Source organism: Notolepis coatsorum (genome assembly GCF_963971535.1).
Source record: "Notolepis coatsorum genome assembly, chromosome: 5".
NCBI lineage: Eukaryota > Metazoa > Chordata > Actinopteri > Aulopiformes > Paralepididae > Notolepis > Notolepis coatsorum.
This window is the reverse complement of record NC_140169.1, coordinates 112,449,006-112,476,780: the sequence shown is the minus strand read 5'-3', so window position 1 is coordinate 112,476,780 and position 27,775 is coordinate 112,449,006. Positions and strand designations below refer to the sequence as shown.

At 44.7% G+C, this 27,775-nt stretch overlaps 1 protein-coding gene across 1 annotated transcript in view; it reads right to left on the bottom strand.

Annotated features, from left to right (window-relative positions):
- The window catches only part of LOC311228905 (MAM domain-containing glycosylphosphatidylinositol anchor protein 2), a gene marked incomplete at its 5' end in the record, with an annotated part of 580,884 nt that overhangs the window by 126,269 nt on the left and 426,840 nt on the right, over positions 1–27,775 (bottom strand). Inside the window, one exon of the mRNA XM_084314863.1 lies at positions 26,803–27,075. Coding sequence (XP_084170989.1) covers positions 26,803–27,075 — 273 coding nt within the window. The remainder of the gene's footprint in view (positions 1–26,802; positions 27,076–27,775) is intronic.

The following is a 27,775-nucleotide window of genomic DNA, read 5'->3' as shown; positions in this document are numbered from 1 at the left end:
GAGGGAGGGGGAGGGGAGAGGGAAGGGTTTGTTTACATTTACAGTTATTTTTGTGCGATGTTTATACTGTTGTTGCTTTTTCTATGACTTGGCCACTGCACAAAAAAAATACTATTAGGACATACTTTTCGATGTTACTCATTGTACACTCAACACCAGTCTATGACTCAACCTAAAACCTCACAGCAGATTGGAGGAGTGGTCAAATTTACTAGTTGGAATTGTAAGGGCTTAAATCAGCCAATCAAACGTAGTAAAGTACTGGGGCATCTTCAGAATTTGGGGGTTCATATAGCTTTCCTTCAGGAAACTCATTTCAAGCTATCTGATTATACCAGACTACGTAAACGATGGGTTGGCCAAGTGTACCACTCATCATTTCAGAGCAGAGCTAGAGGTGTGGCAATTTTAATCCACAAATCAATAAATTTTATTTGCTCAGATGTTCTCTCTGACCCAAATGGTAGATTTGTGCTGGTAACTGGAAAGCTCTGTGGCACCCCAGTGATTATGCTTAATATCTACGGCCCTAACTGGGACAATAGCTCATTTTTAGATCTGTGTTCTCTTCGATACCTGACCTCTCCACACATTATCTGATATTAGGAGGGGACTTCAATTGCTGGCTTAATCCATCATTGGATCGCTCATCTAACAGAAATGCAGTACTTTCAAGCTCTGCTAAAACCATTCAATCTTTTATGGTTTTCACTTTCAGACCCTTGGCGTTTTCACAACCCATCTAGCAGAGCATACTCATTCTTCTCTCATGTTCATCACACCTTCACTCGTATTGATTATTTCTTGATCGACAATCGGCTCATCTCATCAGTATTATCTTGCTCATATGATGCTATTGTCATATCGGACCACTCTCCAGTTCTAATGGAACTGCAAATTAGGGGATGTGATAACACCCGACCACCCTGGCGACTGAATACTAGTTTGTTATCGAACGAAGATTTTGTTACTTTTATTTCCAAGCAGATAGATTTTTTTTTGGATATCAATAAGACGCCTGGGATCTCAGCTTCCTTACTATGGGAGACACTGAAGGCATACTTAAGGGGGGAAATTATTTCTTACTGCACTTATGAGACTAGAGCCAGAAAGAAGATAGATAATTTAACCAAACAGATCACTCAGATTGACAACGTTTACTCTATCGCTCCATCACCTGATTTATATAAGGAACGCCTATTGTTACAAGCAGAATTCGATACTCTGACTACCACCCATACCGAAAAATTACTATTCAAATCCAGATACAATTACTATGAACACGGAGATAAGGCGAATAAACTATTAGCTCATCAATTAAGACAGGCATCAGCTTCGCATCAAATACCACAAATCCAAACTTCAACAGGCAGAACTACAGATCCCAAAGAAATTAATGAACAATTTAAAAACTTCTACTCATCTCTCTATGCTGCAGAACAACCCACTGACCCGTCTGCCTTTAGCAACTTTTTTGACTCTCTTGATATTCCTAAAGTTGACTCCGACTCAGCGGTGAAACTGGAGGAGCCTATCACAATAGAGGAGATTGAAGAGGCTGCTCACAACATGCAGGCAGGTAAATGCCCAGGCCCCGATGGTTACCCAATTGAATTCTATAGGAAGTTTTTTGGCAAATTGGCGCCACTTCTTATTGATATGTACAATGAATCCTTCTGCTGTTTTAAATTGCCCCATACACTCACTCAGGCCACAATTTCCTTAATCTTGAAGAAGAACAGAGACCCTCTCCTATGTGGGAGCTACCGTCCTATAAGTTTGCTATCCGTGGATTTAAAGCTTCTTTCCAAACTACTATCTATGCGCTTAGAATCGGTACTACCCTCTATTATTTCCCCAGATCAGACTGGATTCATAAAAAAACTGTACTCTTCTTTTAACACTAGACGGCTTCTTAATATCATGTATAATCCCTCTTCTTCCTCAATATCAGAAGCTGTGATCTCACTAGATGCCGAGAAGGCTTTTGACCAGGTGGAGTGAAGCTACCTATTCTACACCATGGAGAGATTTGGCTTGGGTAAAACATTTATCACTTGGGTGAAACTGCTTTATACCTCCCCTATAGCCTCAGTCAGAACCAACAACACACATTCTGAATATTTCCCTCTCTTTCGCTCTACTCGGCAAGGCTGCAATTTGAGTCCCTTATTATTTAATATCGCAATAGAACCATTGGCCATTTCTCTCAGATCAAATCCTAACATAACTGGTATTCATAGGTTTGGCATCGAACAGAAGACTTCACTTTATGCGGATGACTTGCTTTTATATGTATCGAATCTCTCTGTCTCTATTCCAGCTGCCCTTGATGTTTTCAGTTCATTCGGTGCAATATCAGGATATAAACTAAACTTAGATAAAAGTGAGCTATTCCCTCTGAATGCTGAAGGTCGAAATTACCCCTTACATACTTTACCCTTTAAAATTTCCCCACTTGGCTTCACATATCTTGGCATTCGTTTCACAGACAAATTTAAGGATTTATTTAAATCTAACTTCTCCCCTTTGTTAAGCAAACTGCATAAAGACTTTGAACGATGGTCGCTATTACCCCTGTCCTTAACGGCACGAGTCAACTCAGTTAAAATGAACTCCCTGCCAAAATTCTCATACCTTTTTCAATGTTTACCCATCTTTCTCACACAAGCATTCTTCCAGAAAATTTACAGTTTGGTGTCGCAGTTCATCTGGAATAGGAGAGTCCCTAGGCTCGGTAAAGCCCTCCTACAAAGACCAAAGCCTCTGGGAGGGATGGCTCTGCCCAATTTTTTATTCTATTATTGGGCAGCCAACTTTAGAGCACTACAACATTGGGCAAGGTTTGAAGACACACCTTCATCCCCTGTATGGTTGCTTTTGGAATCCTCTTCTTCCAGCCCTGCCTCACTGGCTGCTCTGGCTCACGCACCTCTACCTTTTCCCACCTCTCCCTACTCTAAAAATATCATTGTCAAATCAACACTCAGGATATGGAACCAGTTCAGACGACATTTTGGTTTACAATCTTTTTCTTTACTAGCTCCAATTACAGCTAACCCTGTTTTCCCCCCCTCTGTGATGGATAGAGCTTTTCTCTCCTGGTCCCCTCTTGGTATTAGAACGTTCAGTGATTTATATATAGAAAATATTTTTGCATCATTTGAACAACTGTCTGACAAGTTCTCTCTTTCGAGGTCACATTTCTTCAGATACTTGCAAGTCCGCAGTTTTGTACGTAATATCAACCCACAGTTCCCCAAACTCCCAGAAGCCACTCCTATTGACACTTTACTAAAGCCTACACTGGTCACAAAGGGTATTATATCTGTCCTGTATGGCTTGATTTCCTCACTGCGTCCTACCTCATTAGAAAAGATCAGGAGGAGATGGGAGGAGGACCTGGGTGAGGACATCACAGAAAACCTGTGGGAGGATATTCTACACCGGGTCCACTCCTCTTCAATTTGTGCCAGGCACGGACTGATACAATGTAAAATTGTTCACCGTTCACACTTTACTAAAGTCAGGCTAGCCAAGATCTATGGCAACATTGATCCCACCTGTGACAGATGCCACCGTGCCCCTGCTACACATAGTCACATGTTTTGGTCCTGCCCTTCCCTGCATAACTTTTGGTCTGAAATATTTGAAACTATCTCAAATAGTATTGAGATCCCAATCAGCCCGACAGCCATAACTGCTTGCTTTGGTGTCTCTATCTCCCCTACTACTCTGTCTCTGCCACGATATAAAGCTGACCTGGTGGCATTTGTTACTCTCCTGGCTAGACGTCTCATTTTACTGCATTGGAAGTCACCCACTCCTCCATCTCACTCTATGTGGCTCAGGGATATTTTGCACTTCCTTAAGATGGAGAAAATAAGGTGTGTCATAAGGGGTTCTACAGCTAGATTTTATAAAACATGGGGCCGTTTCTTTACCTATGTTGGGGAACAAGGCTCAATCGACCCCCCATAAATAATGCTCACTCCTAACCTAGCACAGTCCAGTCGAGTGACCTATCTACTTGTGCAAATGTAACCGATGTCTACCTTCTCATTTAAAAAAAAAATTGTTCCATTCCTCTATTCCTGCTGTACAGTGCTTGTCCTGAGTGTACATATCTGTTTAATTGACTATGTCCTAAACAATATCTATATTTATTTTGTGGTGTACTATTTTTTAGTCTATATATTCAACAGACCTATACTTTGACTACTTATACGTAGCCATGTGCAACATGTATATTATTTACATTCAACAGACCTATATTTTGTTTATTTATACATAGTTTTGTGCAATAGGTATATTGTTTATCCAACAGACCTATATTTTGACTAACTATATGTACCTTTGTGCAATATGTATATTGTCTACATTCAACAGACCTATATTTTGACTACTTATATGTAGATATGTGCAATACGTCTGGCATATATGTGTACAATTTGACCTTGTGATGATCTCATATTGCAATGAAAAAACTTCAATAAACAAAGTTTTGAAAAAAAAAAAAAAAGGTCGCCGAGCGGCACTGCAGATTTACCCTACTCTATGAATTCGAGAAGGTGCAATACCGGCCAGATCCTCTTAGGGGCGCTATCGCGATAATGCAGTGTGCCCTGTGGCTGAACGGATCAGTCTTTTTTTTTTTACTTTCAATGGAGATTTCAGTTAGCATGATTGTAGATGTGCAGCATGTAGCTTGGATTACGTTTTGCATCGCAGATTTCACCATGCAATAAGGGGATTTATCATCAGCCAATGGACATATCGATCTACCAGATGGCGATCGATAACGGGGAAATGCTCGGGGGGATCCCACCGGACCACGGTAAGATCTTTTTCACGTAAAGTACATCCCGATCGGGCCTTGTTTTGATAGCCATCCAGGCGTTCGGCCTATGAGGCTAACGCAGTTATTGGTAATCAATAATCAGAAACGACGTCCCCCGCCCCCCCCCCCCCCCGACGCCCCCCCCCCCCCTTTCATGCATACATGCGTGAGGATCGTGCCGATCATATGCAGTTTGAGTTTTAACTGGAGCATATCTATAACCGAAATGCCATTGGATTTAACGTTATTAGCTATTAGCCCATTATCTCGGCTTCCAGGAAATATACTAGACCAAATCCGGTATAATGCTTATATTCACAGCGCTATAAAATGAGAAAGTATTTACGCCATTTTTAAGGGACGGTTTATCGTCTCAATTCACAATGAGAATGGACAGATTGCAATACTATAAAGTATAGATTTAGCTCTACAAACAGCCCCACGTCTGTTTACATTTCACGGTCCTCTTGAGATTAATTACTCATCCCAGTGGCCGCGAAAGTGTTAACCATGAGAGTTGACGGTGCATAGTGATAGTGTTTGTTCTCATGGAACAATGTAAGACTAACCTTGCAGCTCTGTTCTGGGCAGTTTGCAATTTCTTTAGTTGACCTTTGGATGCAGAGGACCATACTGGTGCACAATAATCCAGGTGACAAAATTAAAGATTTCGCCACCTGTCCCACAATGTATGTAGGGACATAAGAAAGACATTTCCTCACCATGGGGATACCACTCCCCATCTTCTTTACTATGGTATCAATGTGTTCAACTAGACTTCACTCAGGTGTATTATTGATACTCTAATTCAGTGGTTCTCAACTGGTCTAGCCTCGGGACCCAACACTTTCCTTAGTCATTAAGTCGCGAATCAAATTAGAAAATGCAACAAAAGTGCAACAAAAGTGCAACTAGGGCTAAAAATCCAATGAAATAAAATAATAATAAATAATATGCTTCTTAGCAGATTTCTTAGCTTAACATAACAGACCTAAGTTTGGGGGAACTAATGGGATAACTGGGGTTGCAACAAAAGTGCAACTAGGGCTAAAAACACAATGAAATAAAATAATAATAATAATAATAATAATAATAATAATAATAATAATAATAATAATAATAATAATAATAATAATAATAATAATAATATAAATCCTTCTTAGCAGACTTCTTAGTTTAACATCCCAGGGAACTAATGGGATAACTGGGGATGTTGTTTGCTCCTGACAAGAGTCTCAAAGTCTGGGGTGATGGTAGACAAAGCAACTCTGAGGTCATGCTCAATGTCCAATCTGTTCCTCTGCTTTGTCTTCAGCTGGACCAGAGCTGAGAAGCCACTTTCACAAAGTAGGTAGTGCAAAAAAATTATAATAAAAAAATTATAATAATAATAGTACTTTCTTTTTTTTTTCTTTTTTTACACACATCCACTCAAAATGGCCCTGCAACCCACTTTTGGGTCGCGACCCACCAGTTGAGAAATACTGCTCTTGATACTATGTTTGTTTCTGACTCAAAGTGTGTGTGTGTGTGTGTGTGTGTGTGTGTGTGTGTGTGTGTGTGTGTGTGTGTGTGTGTGTGTGTGTGTGTGTGTGTGTGTGTGTGTGTGTGTGTGTGTGTGTGAGAGAGAGAGAGGGGGGGGGGCGGGTGAGTCATCAGCCCTTGTGTGGGTGAATGTAACAAGTTCCTAACATTTTCTTTCCCCTATTATTTCATGCACACTTTATTCATTGTTTTAAATTATTATTTTCTTTTAAGTTATTTTGTGCATCACTTTTGAATTTGATGCAAATTTGCAATGCATGAGGGTCATCATTTTGTGTTAAATGGCTGCATAAAGCAAGCATTTGTTGACTCATGTTGATAAGAGTATTAAAAATTGGAACTTGAAAAAGATCTGTTTAAGTTAGATACAAAATTAAATTAAAATAAATGCGATTAATTTGCTATTAATCGTGAGTTAACTATGGAAAATCATGCGATTAATCAGATTAAATATTTTAATCGATTGACAGCACTAAACATAACATAATGTAACGTAACACAATATAACACAACATAATGTAACTAGTGCTGTCAGGCGATTAAAAAAAAAATCTAATTAATTACAGGATTTGTAATTAATTAATCTAATTAATCGCATTTTAATCGCATAACCATTTTATGCCTGATATTCTATTCTATAATCATATTTCAAATTGCATGTGTCCGGATGGCAGAATTCAGTACTGTATCTACAAAACCTTCTGTTTAATCATCTTCCATCTATTAATTTGCTTAGATTTTTCAGGTCTGGTCAATTTGAGCATAGTGTTATTCACAGTCAAAGATAAAAAAAAAAATGTATTGATATTCTCATTTGGTTCATTACAATTTACTCAAGCCTAGTAACAGACACAGTATTTCTGAGACTGGGAATACATTCCCTGAGATCCATAGATGTCCCTAGAATCAGATACCAAGAACATGCAAATGGACATATTCAAAAAAAAGTCTGTAAATGTGTATTCTACGTTCTTATGGAATGAATGAGATAAAAAAATTATAATATAAAAAAAATTATAATAATAGTAATACATTTTGAGTAAATTTTCATAATGCGATAATTTGCTGTGTAATTATTAATCTAATTAACGCGATAAACTGACAGCCCTAAATGTAACACAACATAATGTAACACAACATAATGTAACACAACGTAATGTAACACAACATAATGTAACAGAACAGAACAGAGCAGAACAGAACAGAACAGAACAGAACATAACATAACAGAACAGAACAGAGCAAAGCAGAACAGGATGTGTCTGCCTGACAGGCTCCCAGATCACTGATAATATTATTCATATGCTGCCTTCTTGCTCTGACCATGTAATGCCAGTCATCACCACCTATCCTTCACTGTCAGTCAGTCACTGTGAGCATGGGCATATTATTCAACATCTTCTCCCATTTAGGTGAACTGGGTTCACACTGAGTTGGGGCTAACATCATGAGTTGGGTCTGAAAACGGGATGTACAGTCAGTAGTACAGTGGGCTGCCTCCAACATAAAAAGTGCAGTAGTAAGGTTTCAATGATCTTGAGCCTGACAGACCCAAATGTACCTATATGACCTTTGACCTTGAGCTTTTTCACTTGGGTCCCATACTGAAAAGGTTTATTAACTCAAGAACAAACTGAATCCTCCCGTTTGATTGCACGTGGGATTTGAATCAAAGGCGACTAAACAAAAGTATTTTCCACCGGCTCCACAGAGGGTTAACTGAACGTTCCCACTCGTCTCGGGATGAGACTTTCTATCAATCTATCTGTTCGCTTTGCTCCCACCTCCCTTGCATGCAGCTATCTGAGTGGCTGGTAGAGCTGTGAATCTTCACTGGCCTCACGATTCGATTACGATTCAGCTGTCCACGATTCGATTCTATTCGATTCTACGATGCATCTCAATGCAGCTCAATAATATATTACATCCTCAATTTTAGAATCTATATTACTGCACATTCTTTTTCATCAATTAATACAAGCAGTCAGATAAATTAACTTTTATTTAGAAAGTTCTTGAATCAGAATGTCAAAATAAATGTCTTTACTAGTGTTGCATGATACAGATACTAGAAAGGTATCTCGATTCAATACTCTTTTTATTAGTATCAGTATTTGTATCAATACTTTTAGAATAGCCTGATGCTGTATTTTCTATGAGTTGAGTGGATGCATGACAAGAGCACTAGCTTTAATAATACAATAATAATACTAATATATTTGATTTGTAGGGCGCTTTATAGTTGTGGGGATTTTTTTTAAAAATATATATACCGGTATATATATTTTTTTAAATAATCGATTATGTTCCGTCACTGCATCGATGCTGAATCGTCCACGTCTGCATCGCGATGCATCTTAGAATCTAGCAATTTCCTCACCCCTAGCCATGACACCATGGTACTGTTATCAAATGATCCAGCAACATGCAAGAAAGCTGTCACAAGATGTCATAAGATGTCTCTCTGATGTCCAACATTACAGTGGCTGTGCAGAACACATCAAACATGATTCACTAGTTTTGGACTTCATTTTGATCCCTTTACAGTTTCAAATGAGCTACTACGCTACATTTTCCTTTCTTGTCACTTCATATTCACACAGTGGCCATTTTGCTCTCATGTCATGCTCGGGTTTACAACAGCCATACCCAATCTATGCAATTTAAAAATGACAACTAGGGACTACATTTACATTTACATTGTCATTTAGCTGACGCTTTTATCCAAAGCAACGAAGTTACAAGTTCTGTACGACAAGTAAGCAGCTGAGTAACAATGTTCATCAAAGTGTTGAAACTTGAGTGCTGAAGTGTTGAGTGCATAGTGGTAGTGGTAGAAACATATTAGTATATTAGGAAGAGTGCATGATAGTAGAGGACAGTAAGAAGGTTAGTGTATTTATTTTTCTCATTTCAGATATTGATTGAAAAAGTGTGTCGACGGTGAAAGATTGGTCGGGTTTCGGCTGTCCTAACTGTGGTTCGTTTCACCATTGTGGAGTGAGGACCGAGAATAGCCGGGTTCTCTTTTCGCTGCGCGATATGCCAGGTCGATGACCTTGAAGCAGATTTGTGCGGCGATGGGGAGCCAGTGCAGGTCCCTGAGAAGTGGGGTGACATGGGCTGACTTTGGTAGGTTGGAAATCAGGCGGGCGGCTGCGTTCTGAATTAGTAGAAGTGGCTTGGTGGCGGTGGTCGGTAGACCAGCAAGCAGTGCATTGCAGTATAGTAGTTGACGCGAGGACTACATTATATATAAATATCTCTCTATAAATGTATACTGTATACATGTAATATATATATTTTTTTTATCCACTTTTTCTCCCATTTTCTATATTTTTCTCCCATCCCAATTTCGTATCACCCAATTCAACCCTCCCCTGTCACGGAAGCTGTTTCTTGCCTCCCACAAGCCGGCTGCAATGTGGACTAAGTCATACATAGCACAAGTCCCCTCCGGTACTTGAGGTAACAGCAGTCGCATCTTTTCACCTGCGCAGCTCGATCTCTCAGTGGCGAGGAGTAACGCGTGGGAGGCTCACGCTGCCCCCGACACTTCCTGATTCTACTGCGCAGGCGCACCAACCGACCTGTAGGAGTCGCTGTCCACAACGCCCGATCCCCACCCATCAGTTTCCCACCCCCTAATACGGCCAATGTGTATTAGTACGGACGACCAGCTAAACTGAAAGCAAATGTGGAGCGCTGGGCTCGAACTGACGAGCCCAGCGTCTCCAGCATTTCGTGGCGAGCGCCTTGCCCACTACGCCACGTAGCCACCCGTATACATGTAATATATATGTATTCAAATGATTATAAATTATTATTTTTTTAACAACAACTTTGTACTACATGCAAAGAACGACATGGTCTTTTGACCCTAAACTACATATTAGCATAACTTAGGAAGTCAAATTGAGACTGGTGTGGTTCCACTGAGCCCATTGTCATCCAGATGCAGGTAAGGTGAAAGGTCAAGGGGCCCCTTTGAAATGGCCGTGACAATGCTTGCAATATTTAGCCCCTTTCCGGGTCAGCGACTACAACGCAGTTGGCATATCTACGGGTTCCTTTCATATGAGGCCACTATCCTCGCAGACGATATAAAGTGTCTACTCGCTTTACTCACAGAATCCAAACAATAAACAGTGTATTTCCTTCTCTTCTTTTCTCTCATCCTCTTCTTCTTCTCCCAGCAGAGCTTCCCGAGACCAGGGCCGAGGCCCAAGGCAAGGGTCACATCACACGGAGCCGGCGCCAGAGCTCAGTGGTAAATACTTAAGATCCGCCAGAGGACGTTACTGTCCTGGCATCATTTGATCGCCAATTTGGCCGTCGCAGACAGCCCACTGTCACCACAGATGTCTCCATAGCCCTGGTACATAAGCACACAGGCATGCATGCACACACACCAACAAACACACACACAGTGACGCGCGCACACATCCCCGGGCAGGCAATCGTTTTTTTCTTTTTTTTTGTGACAGTGTATGTGTGTTTTTGGTGTTTGTGTGTCTGTGAAGCCCTAGGCATGGCTTTATGCCTAACTATGGGGTGTTTTTGTTTGTGTGCACGTGTGCATGTGTGCGTGTGTGTGTGCGTGTGCGTGTGTGTGTGTGCGCGCATGCTTGCCCCCTGTCATGATGACTAGGTCCATGGGTTTAATCGACTCATTGTGGCTCTAGGCCATAGTGTCTTGACTGATACCAAACCAACTCTCTCTGAGGGAGAGAAAAAACATGCAAGGATAGAGCTCTTCAGTGAAGCCATGAACTCTCTTTCTACCTAACTATCAGTGCCAAAACATTCATACCTTGAGCACCATTCTGGAGCACACACATTTGTGGAGGGGTAATACGGCCCTCTGACCACCATAAACATATCTTGGTCACCTATGTTCAATTGTTGGTTAAGGTGGCAGGCTGTTAAGGTCTTTTAAAATGCTTAAAAAATGCTTTGTCCTAATTATAAAATTGTAACAGTGTGGTGACTCACTTATCACGCACAATTGGTGCAGACATTCACTGGACTGGAGGAGCGGAGGAGTGCTCCTTTAAGCCTGGGGATTCTGGGAACGGGGTGGGTATTTGGTGACCTATATTATGTCACCTGTCAGCTGTCAGCGGGCTGCTGTCACTTTCAAGTAGTAACGTTAAACGTCTCTGCACTCTGTTGGATGTATGTAATTTATGTTGGGAAGTAAAATGGAAAGACTCGACTACCGTCTCTCGTTTCATCCTTTCTTGCGATCCCACATTGGTGACCCTGAAGTACGTGAGTGAATATATTATTACATCATGACGGACGGAGAAGTGAACATTATCTACGCCGCTGCAATTAAGTTACCCGACTTTGCCAGCTGCTGGCAAATATGACGCTATCAAGGCATTCCTTTTGCAATTATTTGAACTGTCGGAAATTGAAAAGGCGGATCGTCTATTGTCACTTAACGGCCTCGGCGACGGCAAGCCGTCCGAACTGATGGACAGGATGCTGTCCGTTTTGGGCTCGGCAGATCCCTCTCTTTTGTTTAAACATGTTTTCATGCGTCAGCTCCCAGCGCCTGTGCGCACCGCCCTGGCCAGCTCTCCCGTCTCCTTCACCAAGGACTACCGCGCGCTGGCTGCCGAAGCGGACAGGATTTATCTCGCCAACCGGCAGCAGTTTGTGCATGCGCTGCTTCCAGCCTACCACCCACCTACCCACCTAGTGGACGCTGCTGCAGCAGTGACTGCCCGTCGCCAGGGTAACAGTGGATGGTGTTATTTCCATAACCGGTTTGGCGCCAGGGCCAAACAGTGTCGCCGACCGTGCAATTACAGTGACCAGGGAAACGCCAGGGCCAATGCTCATTAACAGCCATGAGCGTTGGCGGAGGCAGCAGGCTGCTATTTATTAAGGACACCTTATTTGGCCGGCGACTATTAGTCGACTCGGGCGCGCAACAAAGCATCCTGCCTGCTACAGCTGTGGACACTATGGCTGGGGGCCACGGTCCCCCCATGGACGCTGCTAATGGCACGCCTATACGTACCTACGGAACCCGGTATGTAGAAGTGTGTTTTGGCGGGCGCCGTTTCGGGTGGGAGTTTGTCATGGCCGCTGTGTCAGTTCCTCTCCTCGGCGCGGACTTCCTGTGTGCGTTCAGGCTGCTAGTGAACATTACAAAATGTCGCCTGATCGATGCTGTCTCCTTCGCTACCTACCCGTGCACGCTGGGAGGGCCAGGGACACTAGGTCTGTCCAACATGCTTGCTGCTGGGGATGTATATCAGCGCCTCCTAGCGGAGTTCCCTATCCTCACCACGCCTACATTTTCCTCAGCAGTCACTAAGCATGGCGTGGAGCACTATATAGCCACTGTCGGTCCCCCGGTCTATGCACGTGCTCGGCGCCTTGCCCCAGCTAAGCTCTCCATTGCCAGGGAGGAATTTGCAACCATGGAACGCCTTGGAATTGTGCACCGTTCTGACAGTCCGTGGGCCTCCCCCCTGCATATGGTCACTAAGGCTGATGGTGGGTGGCGTCCCTGTGGCGATTTCCGACGCCTAAACAACGCCACGACCCCGGACCGGTACCCCGTCCCGCATATACAGGACTTCTCCGGGGACCACCATCTTTTCCAAGGTGGACTTGGTGCGGGGATACCACCAGGTACCAGTTCACCCACGGGACGTTCCCAAGACGGCGGTCATCACTCCTTTTGGCCTGTTCGAGTTTCTGCGGATGCCCTTTGGCCTCAAGGGGGCGGCACAGACTTTCCAGCGACTGATGGACTCGGTGCTGCGGGATTATGGCATTCATGTTCGTATACTTAGACGACATTCTCATAGCCAGCACGTCTGCAGAGGAGCACCTGACACATCTCAGGCAGTTGTTTGAGCGGCTCAGTGCACATGGGTTCATTGTTAACCCCGCCAAGTGCCAATTCGGCCGGTCGTCTATTGATTTCCTCGGGCACAGGGTCTCAGCAGAGGGAGCCGTTCCGCTCCCTGCCAGGGTGGACGCCGTTGCCAGCTTTCCACGCCCCTGCACCGTGAAGTCCCTGCAGGAGTTCCTAGGCATGGTGAACTTCTACAACAGGTTCATTCCCTGTGCTGCTCACCTCATGCGCCCATTGTATGAGGCCCTGCGTGGTAAGGACCCCAAGGCCGAGGTGGACTGGTCCCTGTGTACCGACGACGCTTTTTTGGGCGCTAAAACTGCACTGGCCAATGCCGCATTACTGGCACACCCATTTCCTACCGCCCCTATCGCCCTCACAACTGACGCCTCAGACTACGCAGTGGGGGCAGTGTACAAACAGTGGGTGGGGGGGGGGGGGAGGGGGGGGGGGGGGGGGCTGGCAACCGCTTGCTTTCTTCAGTCGCCAGTTGCGGGACAATGAAAGAAAGTACAGCACCTTTGACCGGGAGCTCCTAGGCCTCTTCCTGGCCATCAGGCACTTCAGATTCCTGCTGGAGGGCCGACGGTTTACTGCCTTTGTGGACCACAAGCCACTCACCTTCGCCATGGCCAAGGCCACCGAGCCGTGGTCAGGGCGCCAGCAGCTCCAACTCTCCACCATCTCCGAGTTTACCACGGACTTACGGCATGTCGCAGGTAAAGACAACTACGTCGCTGACTGCCTCTCCCGGACGGTGGTGGGGGCCGTCCACTTGGGACTGGACTACGCTGCCATGGCTGCCGACCAGGCCACTGACAAGGACATGCAGGCCTACCGAACAGCCGACACTGGGCTAAGGTTAGAGGATGTGCAGTTTGGTATTGCCAACACCACGCTCCTCTGCGACGTCTCCACCGGTCAGCCCCGTCCGATGGTTCCCGCTGGCTGGCGGCGGCAGGTATTCGAATCCATCCATGGCCTGTCGCACCCGGGGGTGAAGGCGTCAACTAAGCTGGTCAGTGCTAAATTCGTCTGGCATGGCCTCAGGAAGGACATCGCAGCCTGGGCCGGCTCCTGCGTGGCGTGCCAGCGTGCAAATATACACCGTCACACCAAAGCCCCCTTGGCACCGTTTCTCGTGCCGGAAAGGCGCTTTGACCATGTCAATGTGGACCTGGTGGGTCCCCTGCCCCCCTCCCACGGGTTCACTCACCTCCTCACCATGGTGGACAGAACCACTAGGTGGCCGGAGGTGGTCCCGCTGGCATCGACCACATCCGCCGAGGTGGCCCGGGCGTTCATTGGGTCCTGGGTAGCCCGTTTTGGCACACCATCTGATCTCACATCCGACCGGGGTCCACAGTTTACGTCCGGGCTCTGGACTGCAGTCGCCGAGGGCCTGGGAGTGAAGCTCCACCGCACCACAGCCTACAACCCACAGGGCAACGGCTTGTGTGAACGGTTTCACCGATCTATGAAGGCTGCTCTGCGGGCCAGCCTTACGGACAGCAACTGGGTCGACCGGCTTCCCTGGGTCATGCTTGGCCTGCGCTCCGCCCCCAAAGAAAACCTGCAGGCCTCGGCTGCTGAGCTGGTGTACAGACAGCCGCTGCGAGTCCCTGGGGAGTTCCTCCCGGATGCCGAGGCTCCCTGGTCGGTCACCTCATCTCGGACTGTGCTCAGGGATGGTGCCGGTGCTTTCACCCCAGTCCCAACTTCCCAGCACTGCCTCCCGCAGTCCTACATGCCTAGGGATCTGCAGTCAGCCAGGTATGTTCTCATTCGCCATGACAGCCACCGTACTCCTCTGCAGCCCCCTTACGACGGCCCTTTTCGCGTCCTGGAGGCGGGGCCTAATAACTTCATGGTGGACATTGGAGGAAGGTCAGACCGGGTATCGGTCGACCGGCTCAAGCCTGCCCATTTGTACCTTGACAGGCCAGTTGAACTGGCCCGGCCCCCGCGGCGTGGACGACCCCCTGCCCGGCCCCTGCCAACTGCTTTTCCCTCTCGTCACCTCATATCACATGACCAATCACATGGCTGCTATCACACGAAGACCAATGTTTGTTTGTGACTGAACTATACATACATTTTTTATAATTTTTTTTAAACTTACATTTTTATTTGCATTTCTTTTGAATTTTGAACATTCATTTTACATCACATGTATATAGACAACAAGCATAAGAACAAAGACAAAAAAAATAAAGATGTGACACAGGTTCATTGACCCTCCTTGTATTTACATTTCATTCTCTTCCCTTAACTTTCATCATTCTTCTGTGGTGTTGTTCCTATTAGTCTTATATTCCTCCCATTTTTGGTCTCATCATGTAGCCTCAGCATATGTGTGATTCTCTCCATTTCTTGTATCTCCTCTACTATTCCTACCCATTGGTCCTTAGTCGGTGGATCTTCCTTGTACCACAGTCTGGTTATTGCTTTTCTGGTTGCCACTATCTTTATCAGATATTTGTCTTCCCCCTGTATATCTTCCTGTATCAGATTTCCTAGATACAGCACTAAGCCTGTCTGGGGTATTTCGTATCCTATTATTTCGTTTATTGTCTCTCCTATTCCTTCCCAATAATTTCTTATTTTCTGACATTCCCAGAATATGTGTGTGTGGTTCGCTCCCTCTTTTCCACACATTCTCCAACAAGATTTCTGTGCTGGTGCATATTTGCCTTTTATCTCTGGTGTTATAAAGAATCTAATTATGTTTTTCCATCCAAATTCCCTCCATACCCTTGAACCAGTTGTTGAGTGCTGTACTTTGCATATGTTGTACCATTCCTCCTCTGTAATCTCGATCTCTAGTTCCTTCTCCCATCTTTCTTTTATGTATTTGGTTGTATCCCCCTTACTGTCCATTATTGCTTGGTACATTGCTGATATGACCCTCCCTTTTTTCCCTTCATATGCCCTTACTATCATCCTAATTATTCCATTCTGTTCTTCGTCCTTGTCTCCTCTTATTTCTTTGTTGTAATAGTCTCTAATCTGTAGATATCTAAAGTTGTCTTTATTCTCTAGTCCAAATCTTTCTTTCAGTTTTTGTAGGGTCTGCATTTCTCCCTTTTTTATCATTGTACATATCGCTGTTACCGCCCCCCTTTCCCATCTTTTGAATCCATGGTCTCCCATCCCCGGCTTGAATCTATTGTCGTGTGTTACCCATCTCAAGACCTTGGATTATTTTTCTAATTTGTGTGTTTTTACTACTGTGTTCCATATATTTAAAGTGAATTTGGTGATTGGATCTAGCAATTGTTCCTGTCTCTTAAATAGTTCCCTATCCCCTATTAGTGCCTGTACAGTGTATCCCTCCCCTTCCTTTTCAATGTCTTTCCATCTGGCTTCATAATTTACATTGCACCAGCATGTCACTGCTCTGAGCTGTGCTGCATAGTAATAGTTTCTCAGACTGGGTACTGCCATTCCCCCCTTCTCCGTTGGTAGTTGTAGAGTAACATATCTGATCCTTGGCCTTTTCCCTGCCCAAATGAATCTCGATATCAGTCTGTCCCATTCTCTGAATTGGTTTTGTGGTATTGGTATGGGTAAAGACTGATATAGGTATAATAACCTTGGTAGTATGTTCATCTTGATGATTTCTATCCTTGAGTTGAAGTCTAGGGGCATTACTGTCCATCTCTCTTGATGTTCTGATTAATCTGTATATAGTTTGCATCAAACAGTTTCACAACTCCTCTTGTGATGTTCACCCCTAAGTATTTAATCTTGTCCATGTCCCATCTAATTCTGTACTTTTCCCTTATTTCTGTCGTTGGAGTATAGTTCCATGTTAAGGTCTGTGTCTTCGTCACGTTAAGCTTATACCCTGAATAGTGCCCATATTCTTTCAGTAGATCCATCAGTACCGGGAAGCTTGTGTCTGGCTGTCTCATATATACTATCACGTCGTCTGCGAATAAACCTAGTTTATGTTCTGTCCCCTTTATCTCTACCCCTTTGATGTCCTTAGTCTGTCTAATTAATTGCGCCAGTGGTTCGTCGGCGAAGCAGCCCTGTCTGGTAGCCCTCTCTAGTTTGATTCGGTCCGTCAGGCTACCATTTACCTTAATTCTTGCTGTCGGTTCCTGATATAGTGCTTTAATTGTTCTCATAGCGTCTTTGTCTAAACCAAACTTCTCTAGTACCTTGTATAGAAATACCCAGCCCACACTGTCGAATGCCTTTTCTGCATCTAGACTAACCAGTACTGCACTACCTCCTTCCCTCTGTATCTCCTCCACTATCGGCAATGTCTTCCTTATATTATCCTGCTTTAATGAATCCGGTCTGATCTTCATCTATGATGTCTGGCATAAATGTCTCAAATCTTTTGGATATTATCGATGTATACATCTTGTAATCCACGTTTAGTATGGACACAGGTCTGAAACTGCTACATAGCTCTTTATCCTTTCCATCTTTTGGTATTGTGGTAATTATGGCTTCTTTCCATGAGGGTGGCATTATGCCCTCTTTCATCGTGTGTCTAAATGCTGCTTCTAATATGGGAGTTAGTTCCTGTCTAAATGTCTTGTAGAATTCTGATGTGAATCTGTCACTACCCGGAGATTTGCTATTCTTTGCTATACTAATTGCATCCTCTACTTCTTGTTCTGTGATTTCTGCATTTAATATTTCGTTCTGTTCTTTTCCTATCGATGGCAAATCTAGCTCTCCTAAAAAGTTTTCTATTTCCTCTTCTTCTGTTGCTATCGGTTGTGTGTATAGTGTCTTGTAGTATTCTTCAAATGTCTTCTCTATTTCAGCTGGCTCTCTCAATATCTTCTTAGTCTTTGTATCCCTTATTGTATGTATCGTGTTTCGTTTTTGTTGTGTCCTAATCCTTCTAGCCAAAAGTCTAGTCGCTTTCGGTCCCCCCTCATAGTATGTCTGTTTCATATATCTTGCTTTCTTTTCTATTTCTGTCAGTAGTTCCCTGTTTATTCTTCCCATCACACCCTTGATTTCCCTAAGTGTCTCCTGGTCCTTTGAGTTTTGGTGTTTCTTCTCTAGTTCTTTCAGTTTTCCTATTAAATTTTGATACGTCTCCATTCTGGCTTTCTTAAGTAGTGCTGTCTTCGCTATCAATTTGCCTCGTATTACTACCTTCAGTGCATCCCATAAAATATTAGGGTCTACCTCCCCATTGTCATTTTATTCTTTGTATCTGGCTATGTCCTCTTTTATTTCATTTACTAAACCCTTGTTATTTAATAGTCCTACATTCAGCCTCCAGACTGTGTTTCTCCGTCTACTTTTGAGATCTACTGTCAGATATGGCGCACTATGGTCTGATATGTCCGCTACTCCTATCCTGCAGTCCTTCGCTCTGTATCTGTGCCCCGTTGTCATGAGAAAATAGTCTATCCTTGAATACGTTGTGTGTGGGTGCGAGTAGTGTATGTATTCCCTGTCTAATGCATGCATTTCTCTCCACACATCCGTAATTCCCATTTCTGTCATTTGTATATTCATATATTTGCTGATGTGTGTCCTCCATTTCTTTGTACTTGTGGTGTCCATGTCATAGTTCAGTATCACATTAAAATCACCCGTACATATTAGAATCCCTTCCATTTCCATTGCTATGATATACATTTTTTTCCGAATAGATACCTTTCACTATCCGGAGGTGCATATACATTGATTAACATTACCATTTGTCCTTCCATTTTTCCCTTCACCACAACATATCTCCCCTCCTTGTCCCTTATTTCTTTGGTCATTTCACTGAGTTCTTAATTAATATAGCTACTCCCCTCCTCAAGTTCTGTTTAAAAGAACTGTAGAACGTATTTTCATATCCAAATCTCTTAAATTGTTCGTGTTCTTGTGCTATTAAATGCGTTTCTTGTAAGAAAATTACTTGCATCTCTTCTTTTCTAAAATTCGTCATCACCTTACTCCTTTTGGTTGGATTGTTCATAACATTCACATTCAACGACACCATTTTGATACCTTTAACTTGCGTCATATTTGCTCTCCAAATGCCCTCCTGTCTTACCCATGTCACATAAAATTATATTTGCGGTTGTAGCCTTTGCTATCTTTACCTGGTAGCGTGAATATTAAAGGCAACCTACTTGTGTTCAGCTTTTCTCTGATTGGCCACGACCCCCCGCCCCCTTTTGCCGCGAACGCGGCAGCGAACGCGGCAGCAGAGGTCCCTGCAAGGTCCCAAATTAAATGAATGAAGCGCGCAGCGAACGCGGCAGCAGAGTGTATAATGTTATTTCGCTGAGCATAATGCATAATGTATAATGTTATTTCGCCCGTTTGTAATGTCATAACATGTTCAAATATCATACTTCTGAAGTATAAACAAACTATACTGCTGTGACGTTATTTCGCCCGTTGGAGGCTGCTGACTGATTAATAATAAGCTCTCTTTATTTCGCTTCCATTCATTTTGGGGACGATGTTCAAATATCATACTTCTGAAGTATAAACAAACTATACTGCTGTGACGTTATTTCGCCCGTTGGAGGCTGCTGACTGATTAATAATAAGCTCTCTTTATTTAGCTTCCATTCATTTTGGGGACGATGTTCAAATATCATACTTCTGAAGTATAAACAAACTATACTGCTGTGACGTTATTTCGCCCGTTGGAGGCTGCTGACTGATTAATAATAAGCTCTCTTTATTTCGCTTCCATTCATTTTGGGGACGATGTTCAAATATCATACTTCTGAAGTATAAACAAACTATACTGCTGTGACGTTATTTTGCCCGTTGGAGGCTGCTAACTGATTAATAATAAGCTCTCTTTATTTCGCTTCCATTCATTTTGGGGACGATGTTCAAATATCATACTTCTGAAGTATAAACAAACTATACTGCTGTGACGTTATTTCGCCCGTTGGAGGCTGCTGACTGATTAATAATAAGCTCTCTTTATTTAGCTTCCATTCATTTTGGGGACGATGTTCAAATATCATACTTCTGAAGTATAAACAAACTATACTGCTGTGACGTTATTTCGCCCGTTGGAGGCTGCTGACTGATTAATAATAAGCTCTCTTTATTTCGCTTCCATTCATTTTGGGGACGATGTTCAAATATCATACTTCTGAAGTATAAACAAACTATACTGCTGTGACGTTATTTTGCCCGTTGGAGGCTGCTAACTGATTAATAATAAGCTCTCTTTATTTCGCTTCCATTCATTTTGGGGACGATGTTCAAATATCATACTTCTGAAGTATAAACAAACTATACTGCTGTGACGTTATTTCACCCGTTGGAGGCTGCTGACTGATTAATAATAAGCTCTCTTTATTTCGCTTCCATTCATTTTGGGGACGATGTTCAAATATCATACTTCTGAAGTATAAACAAACTATACTGCTGTGATGTTATTTCGCCCGTTGGAGGCTGCTGACTGATTAATAATAAGCTCTCTTTATTTCGCTTCCATTCATTCTCTCTCATTCTCTCTGCCGCGTCCACTCTGCCGCGTAACAACACACAGAGCGGCGCGGCGCGGATAAGGGCGTGTGCTAGGGCGGTCACGTGGCCGTGTGGCCAATCAGGGAAACGCTGAACACAAGTAGGTTGCCTTTAATATTCACGCTACCTGGTACACATATAAAAAGAAAAAAACAACATTTACGTTTGGTGCTTCCAAGGTATTAGGGAGTTCTATTTTCCTCTCCAAGTCGCCTGCTGGTGGGTGGGGAGTAATGGCTCTCCTGGTGAGAGGGCTCCCCCTAGTAGCTTGGATGCCTGCTGTGTTGGCTGTGGATTAATATATTGATCCCCCAACTCTCATGTAAAGACATTCCCATCCCCTTTATCCCCTATCCTGTGTTCCCCCACCCTCCCATCAAATGGGACCACCTCCCCCACCTCCCCCCCCCCCCCCCCTTTTAACTATATAAGGCTCCTCCCGACAGCATTCCGGATCTCTACCTGGGCCATTTCAGCTGATCACCTAGGGCGAGAACCTCAGCCATTCTCTCTAACTACTATTTGTACATTTCTATCTGTTTGGTTAATAAACCTTGTTATTAACTGAACCTCGGTTGACTGAGAACATTCTTCAGGATATTCACAATATCCCACAATTGGCGTCTAGGAACTTGTGACGGACTCTTTGCGTCCTGGCCTGCTGTATAGTTTCATCTATACAGAGAAAAGTGAGTATAATAGAATGGTCGACCAAATATATGGCAAGGAATTAAAACCTTCCCGCTTTTCTCTGTGCCAGGTGAATATTACGGTATGTTGTCAATATTGAGATCATGGCTGAGTGAGAGTAATGTGCATTAATATATCTGATCTGTATTGAGAATCGTTACGGGGAAACGCGTGTACCTCGGTCCTTATCAGGCGGTTCTGAGAGGATTTGCTGGGTTGTAGTGCTATTCCCGGTCGAGCTGGTGCCGACCGAAAGCTAAGGCACAACATAGGTTGTTGGATTGCTATCCCTAGTCTAGCTGGTACAGACTGAAATATAGGCAACAAGGTAAGATACGTGGGCTTATTAGACGTGATATCCTTGGACAACGCTACTCTGTTAGAAACTTTTCTATGATTCTTCTGCAAATAGGCGGGAAGAACGACCGAGAGCTGGTAGTAGTATCGTTCCAATGTGTAGTGTTCCCTGTGTGTTTATATTTATTTATTCCCTATGTGTTGTAGACTTGTGTCCTTAATACATTTTCTTTGGAGTGATTGTTCATTTATCTTCCTCTGTTTCACTCCTCCCTTGTATCCCCCATTATCCTCTGTGTATGTATTGGGTAGTCTTTCATGTTTATTCTATTTTGTACTTATCCTCCCTCGGATCACCGTGGCCCTTCACGTCTCCTCCTCCATGCCCCTTTTCCTGTGTTTCTTTGTCCGTCTTCATTGTTGATCTGCCTCGAATCACTTCAGGTCCCTTCCCTTCCCTCTCCCGTCCTCCTCTCCTCATCTCTCAACTCTGGTCCATCTGCGTGCTCTCTCCATCCTCTGTATCAGCGTCGGTCTCTCTCCCCCTCCTCCCGGCGCCATCCATCCTCTCCAGGCCGCGTCTATGCCTTCTACAACGCTGTTCGGTTTCCGGGTTCCTCTGATTGGCCGCTGACCTATGCTAGCACGCCCCCCTTTACACTCTCGCGCTGTGAAGCGCCAGCGGGGCGATGCCAGCGGCCATCTTCCGCCGCCTGCGGTATCCTCCCTCCGAGGCAGTTTGTTCATATTATCCCCCATTGTTCAGGTCGACATGGTCGCACAAACACCCGTTGGGGGAGTAGTGGGGGAGAAGAAGAGGAATATTTTTAAATAGCAAGAATTATCGACTGGCAACTCTGTGCTTGTGAATGAATGAATTAATGAAAACTTTATTTAACAGATTGCAGAATGGGTACAATACAGTACGGCTCAATACACACAATTGTTAAGGGGATGCAGACCAGAGAAAGACGTTTGTCTTGTTTACATCAGGGTGACGGTCCCCCTGTTTACATCAGGGTGCAGCTGCAGCTGCTGGTACTGTATGGAGAGAGGCACACAACAACAGACAGACAGCCGGTTTCAATCACTGAGCTGTCTGTCTGTTGTTGTGTGCCTCTCTCCATACAGTACCAGCAGCTGCAGGTATGACGAGCACAGAGTTGCCAGTCGATAATTCTTGCTATTTAAAAATATTCCTCTTCTTCTCCCCCACTACTCCTCCAACGGGTGTTTGTGCGACCATGTCGACCTGAACAATGGGGGATAATAATAAGAACGAGCTAAGATACCGCAGGCGGCGGAAGACGGCCGCTGCTGCTGGAGCTGGACCGAGTCAAGCCGGCACGGAAGCCGGGGAGAAACCACTGCATCACCCCGCTGGTGCTTCACAGCGCGAGAGTGTAAAGGGGGGCGTGCTAGCATAGGTCAGCGGCCAATCAGAGGAACCCGGAAACCGAACAGCGTTGTAGAAGGCATAGACGCCTCCGGGCCATGTCCCTCGTCGCCTCTTGTGTGCTGTTGTATAGCTTGGTGCCTTCGTACCAGTGTACCTTCAGCGAGGTCATAGGTGATTGGAACCTGATTTCTTTCTCCTTTAGAATTATTTTTATTTCTGCATAGCTCCGATGCCTCACCGCCACCCCTGTTGAATAGTCGTGATCAAAAGTCACTTTCCTTCCTTCTACTTCTATCTTCGCCTGCCAGGCTGCTCTGAGAATGCTTTCTTTCATTTCGAATCTCAAGAAGTTTACAATAACTGCTCTCGGAGGTTTATCTGGTTGTGGTTTCGGGGCCAGTGCCCTGTGGGCTCTTTGAATCTCCATCTTGTCGAGTTCTGGCTTTTCCAACTCTTTTCGGATTAGATTGCCCACATACCTGGTCATCGAGTCTCCCTCTATCCCTTCTTTCAGTCCCCATATGCGTATATTGTTCCTCCTTGATCTTCCCTCCATGTCAGTTATCTTTTCTTCCATTCTCTCTTGTTGTTCGATAGTGGCAGTCGATCAGGATCTCCTGTACGTCTGTGCTCCATTCTTCTACCTCGGCTGTTCTTTCTTCTATCGCTTCTATGTCTATTTCTTGTTTCTGTATCTTTCCGTTAACTGTCTCGAGTCTCGTATTCACTTCTTCTCTGAGCTCATCCTGTCCTCGCTTCAATTCTTCCCTGAGCTTCTCAATATTCCGTTGTCACGCATCGCTTCTAGCCCAATCTGTGTGTTAGCCTGGTTCGCCTCTATATTGGCTTGCATGCTAGCTTGGATACTAGCCTGTAGCTGCACTGCCCAGCTGGGTATCCCTGCGCTGTCGGCTAGCGTCTCGCTAGCTTGATTCGCCTGTTGCGTCATCTCCTTGTGTTGGTTTCTTTTCATCAGTGTACTTTCTTCATCTGGGGCCGTTCTTCTCTCACTCATCCTCGTGTTCATTGTTTCTTCCTTGTTTAGTCCTTGAATCTTCACCTTTTATTTAGTTTTGAATCGTTTTCCTTCCTTTTTTGGTATTTATTGACCGGGAGCTCTTTCCTGTGGCTTCCTTCCTGTTCATCGCAAACCGGAAGTCTACAGTAATTGTTTTGATCATATTTTTGGTATGGTGGGCTATGGCCAGTCACAGCATTATAATACATATAGGGGGGAACAAGGGAGTGGATTGGTTAACAGAGAACAGCTAAGATCTGCTACGTAGATCCTGTGACTCAGCCCAGTAGATTTTAAAATGGGTCAAGTCGCCATCCGTTACATCTCATCACCGCACACTACCTCGCTGGCACAATCCTTGCTGCCAATTACCGTAACTGGCCACCAAAATTATGTCAATCCCACGTTTTTCGACATCGCCTGCTTTCCAGGTAACAAAACAAAACGTTTTTTTCAGGATAAGTGTGTGAGTGAGTTAAGGGGGAGAGGGATGTTGGGGACATTGGATTTCATGGGTGATGGAGAGGAAGCAAAGAGGATTTTCTGCACCGTGCTCCTGGGGGTGACTAAAGGAGCCTCCTTATACCTCTGGCACCCAACCAGTCCAGATGGTGGGAATCTGGAGCACCAATGGGGAGGGAGGGATGAAAGGAGGGATGGAGGGAGGGAGGGAGGAAGGGAGGGATGGAGGAATGGAGGGAGGGATGGATGAAAGGAGGGATGGAGGGAGTGCTGGAGAGAGGGAGGGATGAACAGAGGGATGGAGGTGGGATGAATGGATAGAGGGAGGGAGGGATGAAGGGATGGGTGAAGGGAGCTAGGGATGCAGGGATGAAGGGAGGAATAGAAGACGTGAGGGATGCGGGATGGAGAGCGTGAGGGATGGGGTGGGGGGTGGAGCACAGTGACAGATAGTGAGTGATAACAAGAAAAACAAACAGCCCAGAGGAGATGGTTTTCTCTCCTCTCCACCTGCATCTCCCCAGGGAGGACTGATGACACACATATGAGAGACAGGGTGTAAACCCCCCCCATTACACCATACTGGACAGAGAACAGAGAGATAGAGATAGAGATAGAGAGAGAGAGAGAGAGAGAGAGAGAGAGAGAGAGAGAGAGAGAGAGAGAGAGAGAGAGAGAGAGAGAGAGAGAGAGAGAGAGAGAATCAGGAGAAAGGACACCGGTAGGGTGAATGATAGGAGGAGGGGTGGCAACGGGGATTAAGAAAAGAACAGAATGGGAGGAGAGGAGCGAAATTAGATGAGGTTGAAGATTTAGGAGCGGGAGAGCGGCAGAGAGAAGCGGGCAGCAGTAAGACGGAGCGTGCGGCGGCTTTAAGTGGCAAAGGATCAAAGTGACTAATACTCCTCCTCTGACCCGGGAGCTGCGCTCCTCTAGCGGGAGGTCTGGGAGATTGAAACCTCGCCCAGGTTTCCTGCGGTCACTTGGTGCGGCCAAACTAATCTGGTCCTGTCATATAAAAACCGGGGGGGGGGGGGGGGGCACTTCTGTTTTCTTCTTTCTTAGAGAGATAAAGAGAGACAGACTTTTTTGTGGAAAAAAAACATTGGCAATCTAGCAATCTAGGAAGAAGTGTCTAGAAGGGAATGAAGTGCGCTATCGGAGAGGATTGGACTGCCAACGTCAACTGTCATTTATAATCTGCCGGCCGCATTATGTCGTGCGGAGAGAAAATGTGTCTTATAGTAGTAGACATCTCCCATTCAAATTGACAATCTGTGTACATGCCTGTCTCTGCCTCGTCTTTTCAATCATTTCTTTTCACCGCGCACGCACGCACGCACACACACACACACACACACACACACACACACACACACACACACACACACACACACACACACACACACACACACACACACACACACACACACACACACACACACACACACACACACACACACACACACACACACACACACACACACACACACACACACACACACACACACACACACACACACACACACACTTCCAACTCACACATACTGTACATGCACACAGACACACACCGGTAACATCTGACAAGCACTTGCGTATGTATTTTGAGCATTGACATCATATACACTCAAAATGCTAATTACAGTCGAGGGAACTGCATAGCTGAGAACAGGAGCAGATGTGTGCTGAAGGAATGTGCACAAAATGGCTGACGTATATCACGGAGTTGAATGGTACATAATAGCAGCCGTTAAGCTGAGCCTGTATGAGTGCATGTGAGTGTACATGCAGAGAGGTATTTTCATCTGTTTCCTAATCGTATGTGATTACTACACACTACTAATGACTAGTGATCATGGGTGGAGAAAGTATCCCATTTAAAGGCAAAATCCATCATTGCAACATGGTAACCTTTGTTTTAGTTTTTTATGACAGTATGTACCCTAACAGATAAACGTCACACAGGCTGTACACGATTATTTGTAATGTTTGTCAACCCTGGACCAAAACAGGCCAGTGTTTTGAGTTCAGATGGATTGCAGATTATCCCATTTCAAAAAAGCAAATTATCCGCCCCCCAAGTCAAACGAAAATATATGAATATATAAAAGAAAATTGCATCAACTCTTAATCAAAACAGATCTCAGACTTTTAACAAAACAAAACAAACAACCAAACAAACCGCCGTTCACCTGTAACCTGGAACGTGCAGGTGCCTCGCCCGGCCTCGTTGATGACGTGACAGGTGTACTCCCCCCAGCCGTCCCGGTTGAGGCTGCGGATGGTGTACTCCGTCTCGTCCCGCTGGTCGGCGAACGTGCCAGCGTGGAGCAGCTTGTTGGCCAGACGCCACTCAAAGCGCAGCACCCGGGAAGGGTGGGCCCTGAGCACCTTGCACGTCATCACCACGGGGCGACTCAGGCCCTGACGCATCTCCATGGAGACCGGCTCCACCGTCGGGGGGTCTGAAGGAGAGAGAGAGAGAGAGAGAGAGAGAGAGAGAGAGAGAGAGAGAGAGAGAGAGAGAGAGAGAGAGAGAGAGAGAGAGAGAGAGAGCCTGTTTAAGTATTCAGGAGTTTCTATGCAGCAGAGTTGCTGAAGCAAGAGAGCTCTTCTAGGTCAGACTAAGTTGCTTGTGAGTGGGTGATGCTAGAGAGAGACAGGGGATGTGTGAGAGAGAGAGAGAGAGAGAAAGCAAGACGAGACAGACAGACAGAGTTTTATACATGAAAGAAGTAAATTAAAATGAACTCGGACAAGGTCAATCTTTGAAGGTTTGAAAACCATCATAAATAAAGGAAGAAGAAGGCCTTCGGCATGGCAGGACTATTCAGACACCACCTGGCCCTTTGAAAGACAGGACTAAATACATAACGGCAGTCTTGAAACAGTGAATGTTCCGAGCACAGAGAAGAAAGAAACATGTTTGAAGGTAATGTAATTGGGTGAGAGGGAGAGAGATAGAGATAGAGAGAGGGAGATAGAGAGACATATCACGAGAGACGGAGAGAGAGACAGACATACATAGAGTGAGAGAGAGAGAGAGAGAGTGATAGAGAGAGAGAGAGAGAGAGAGAGAGAGAGAGAGAGAGAGAGAGAGAGAGAGAAGAGTAAAGAATCATTGTTGAGAAAGTCAATAAGCACCATTGATTAATGAAAAATTAC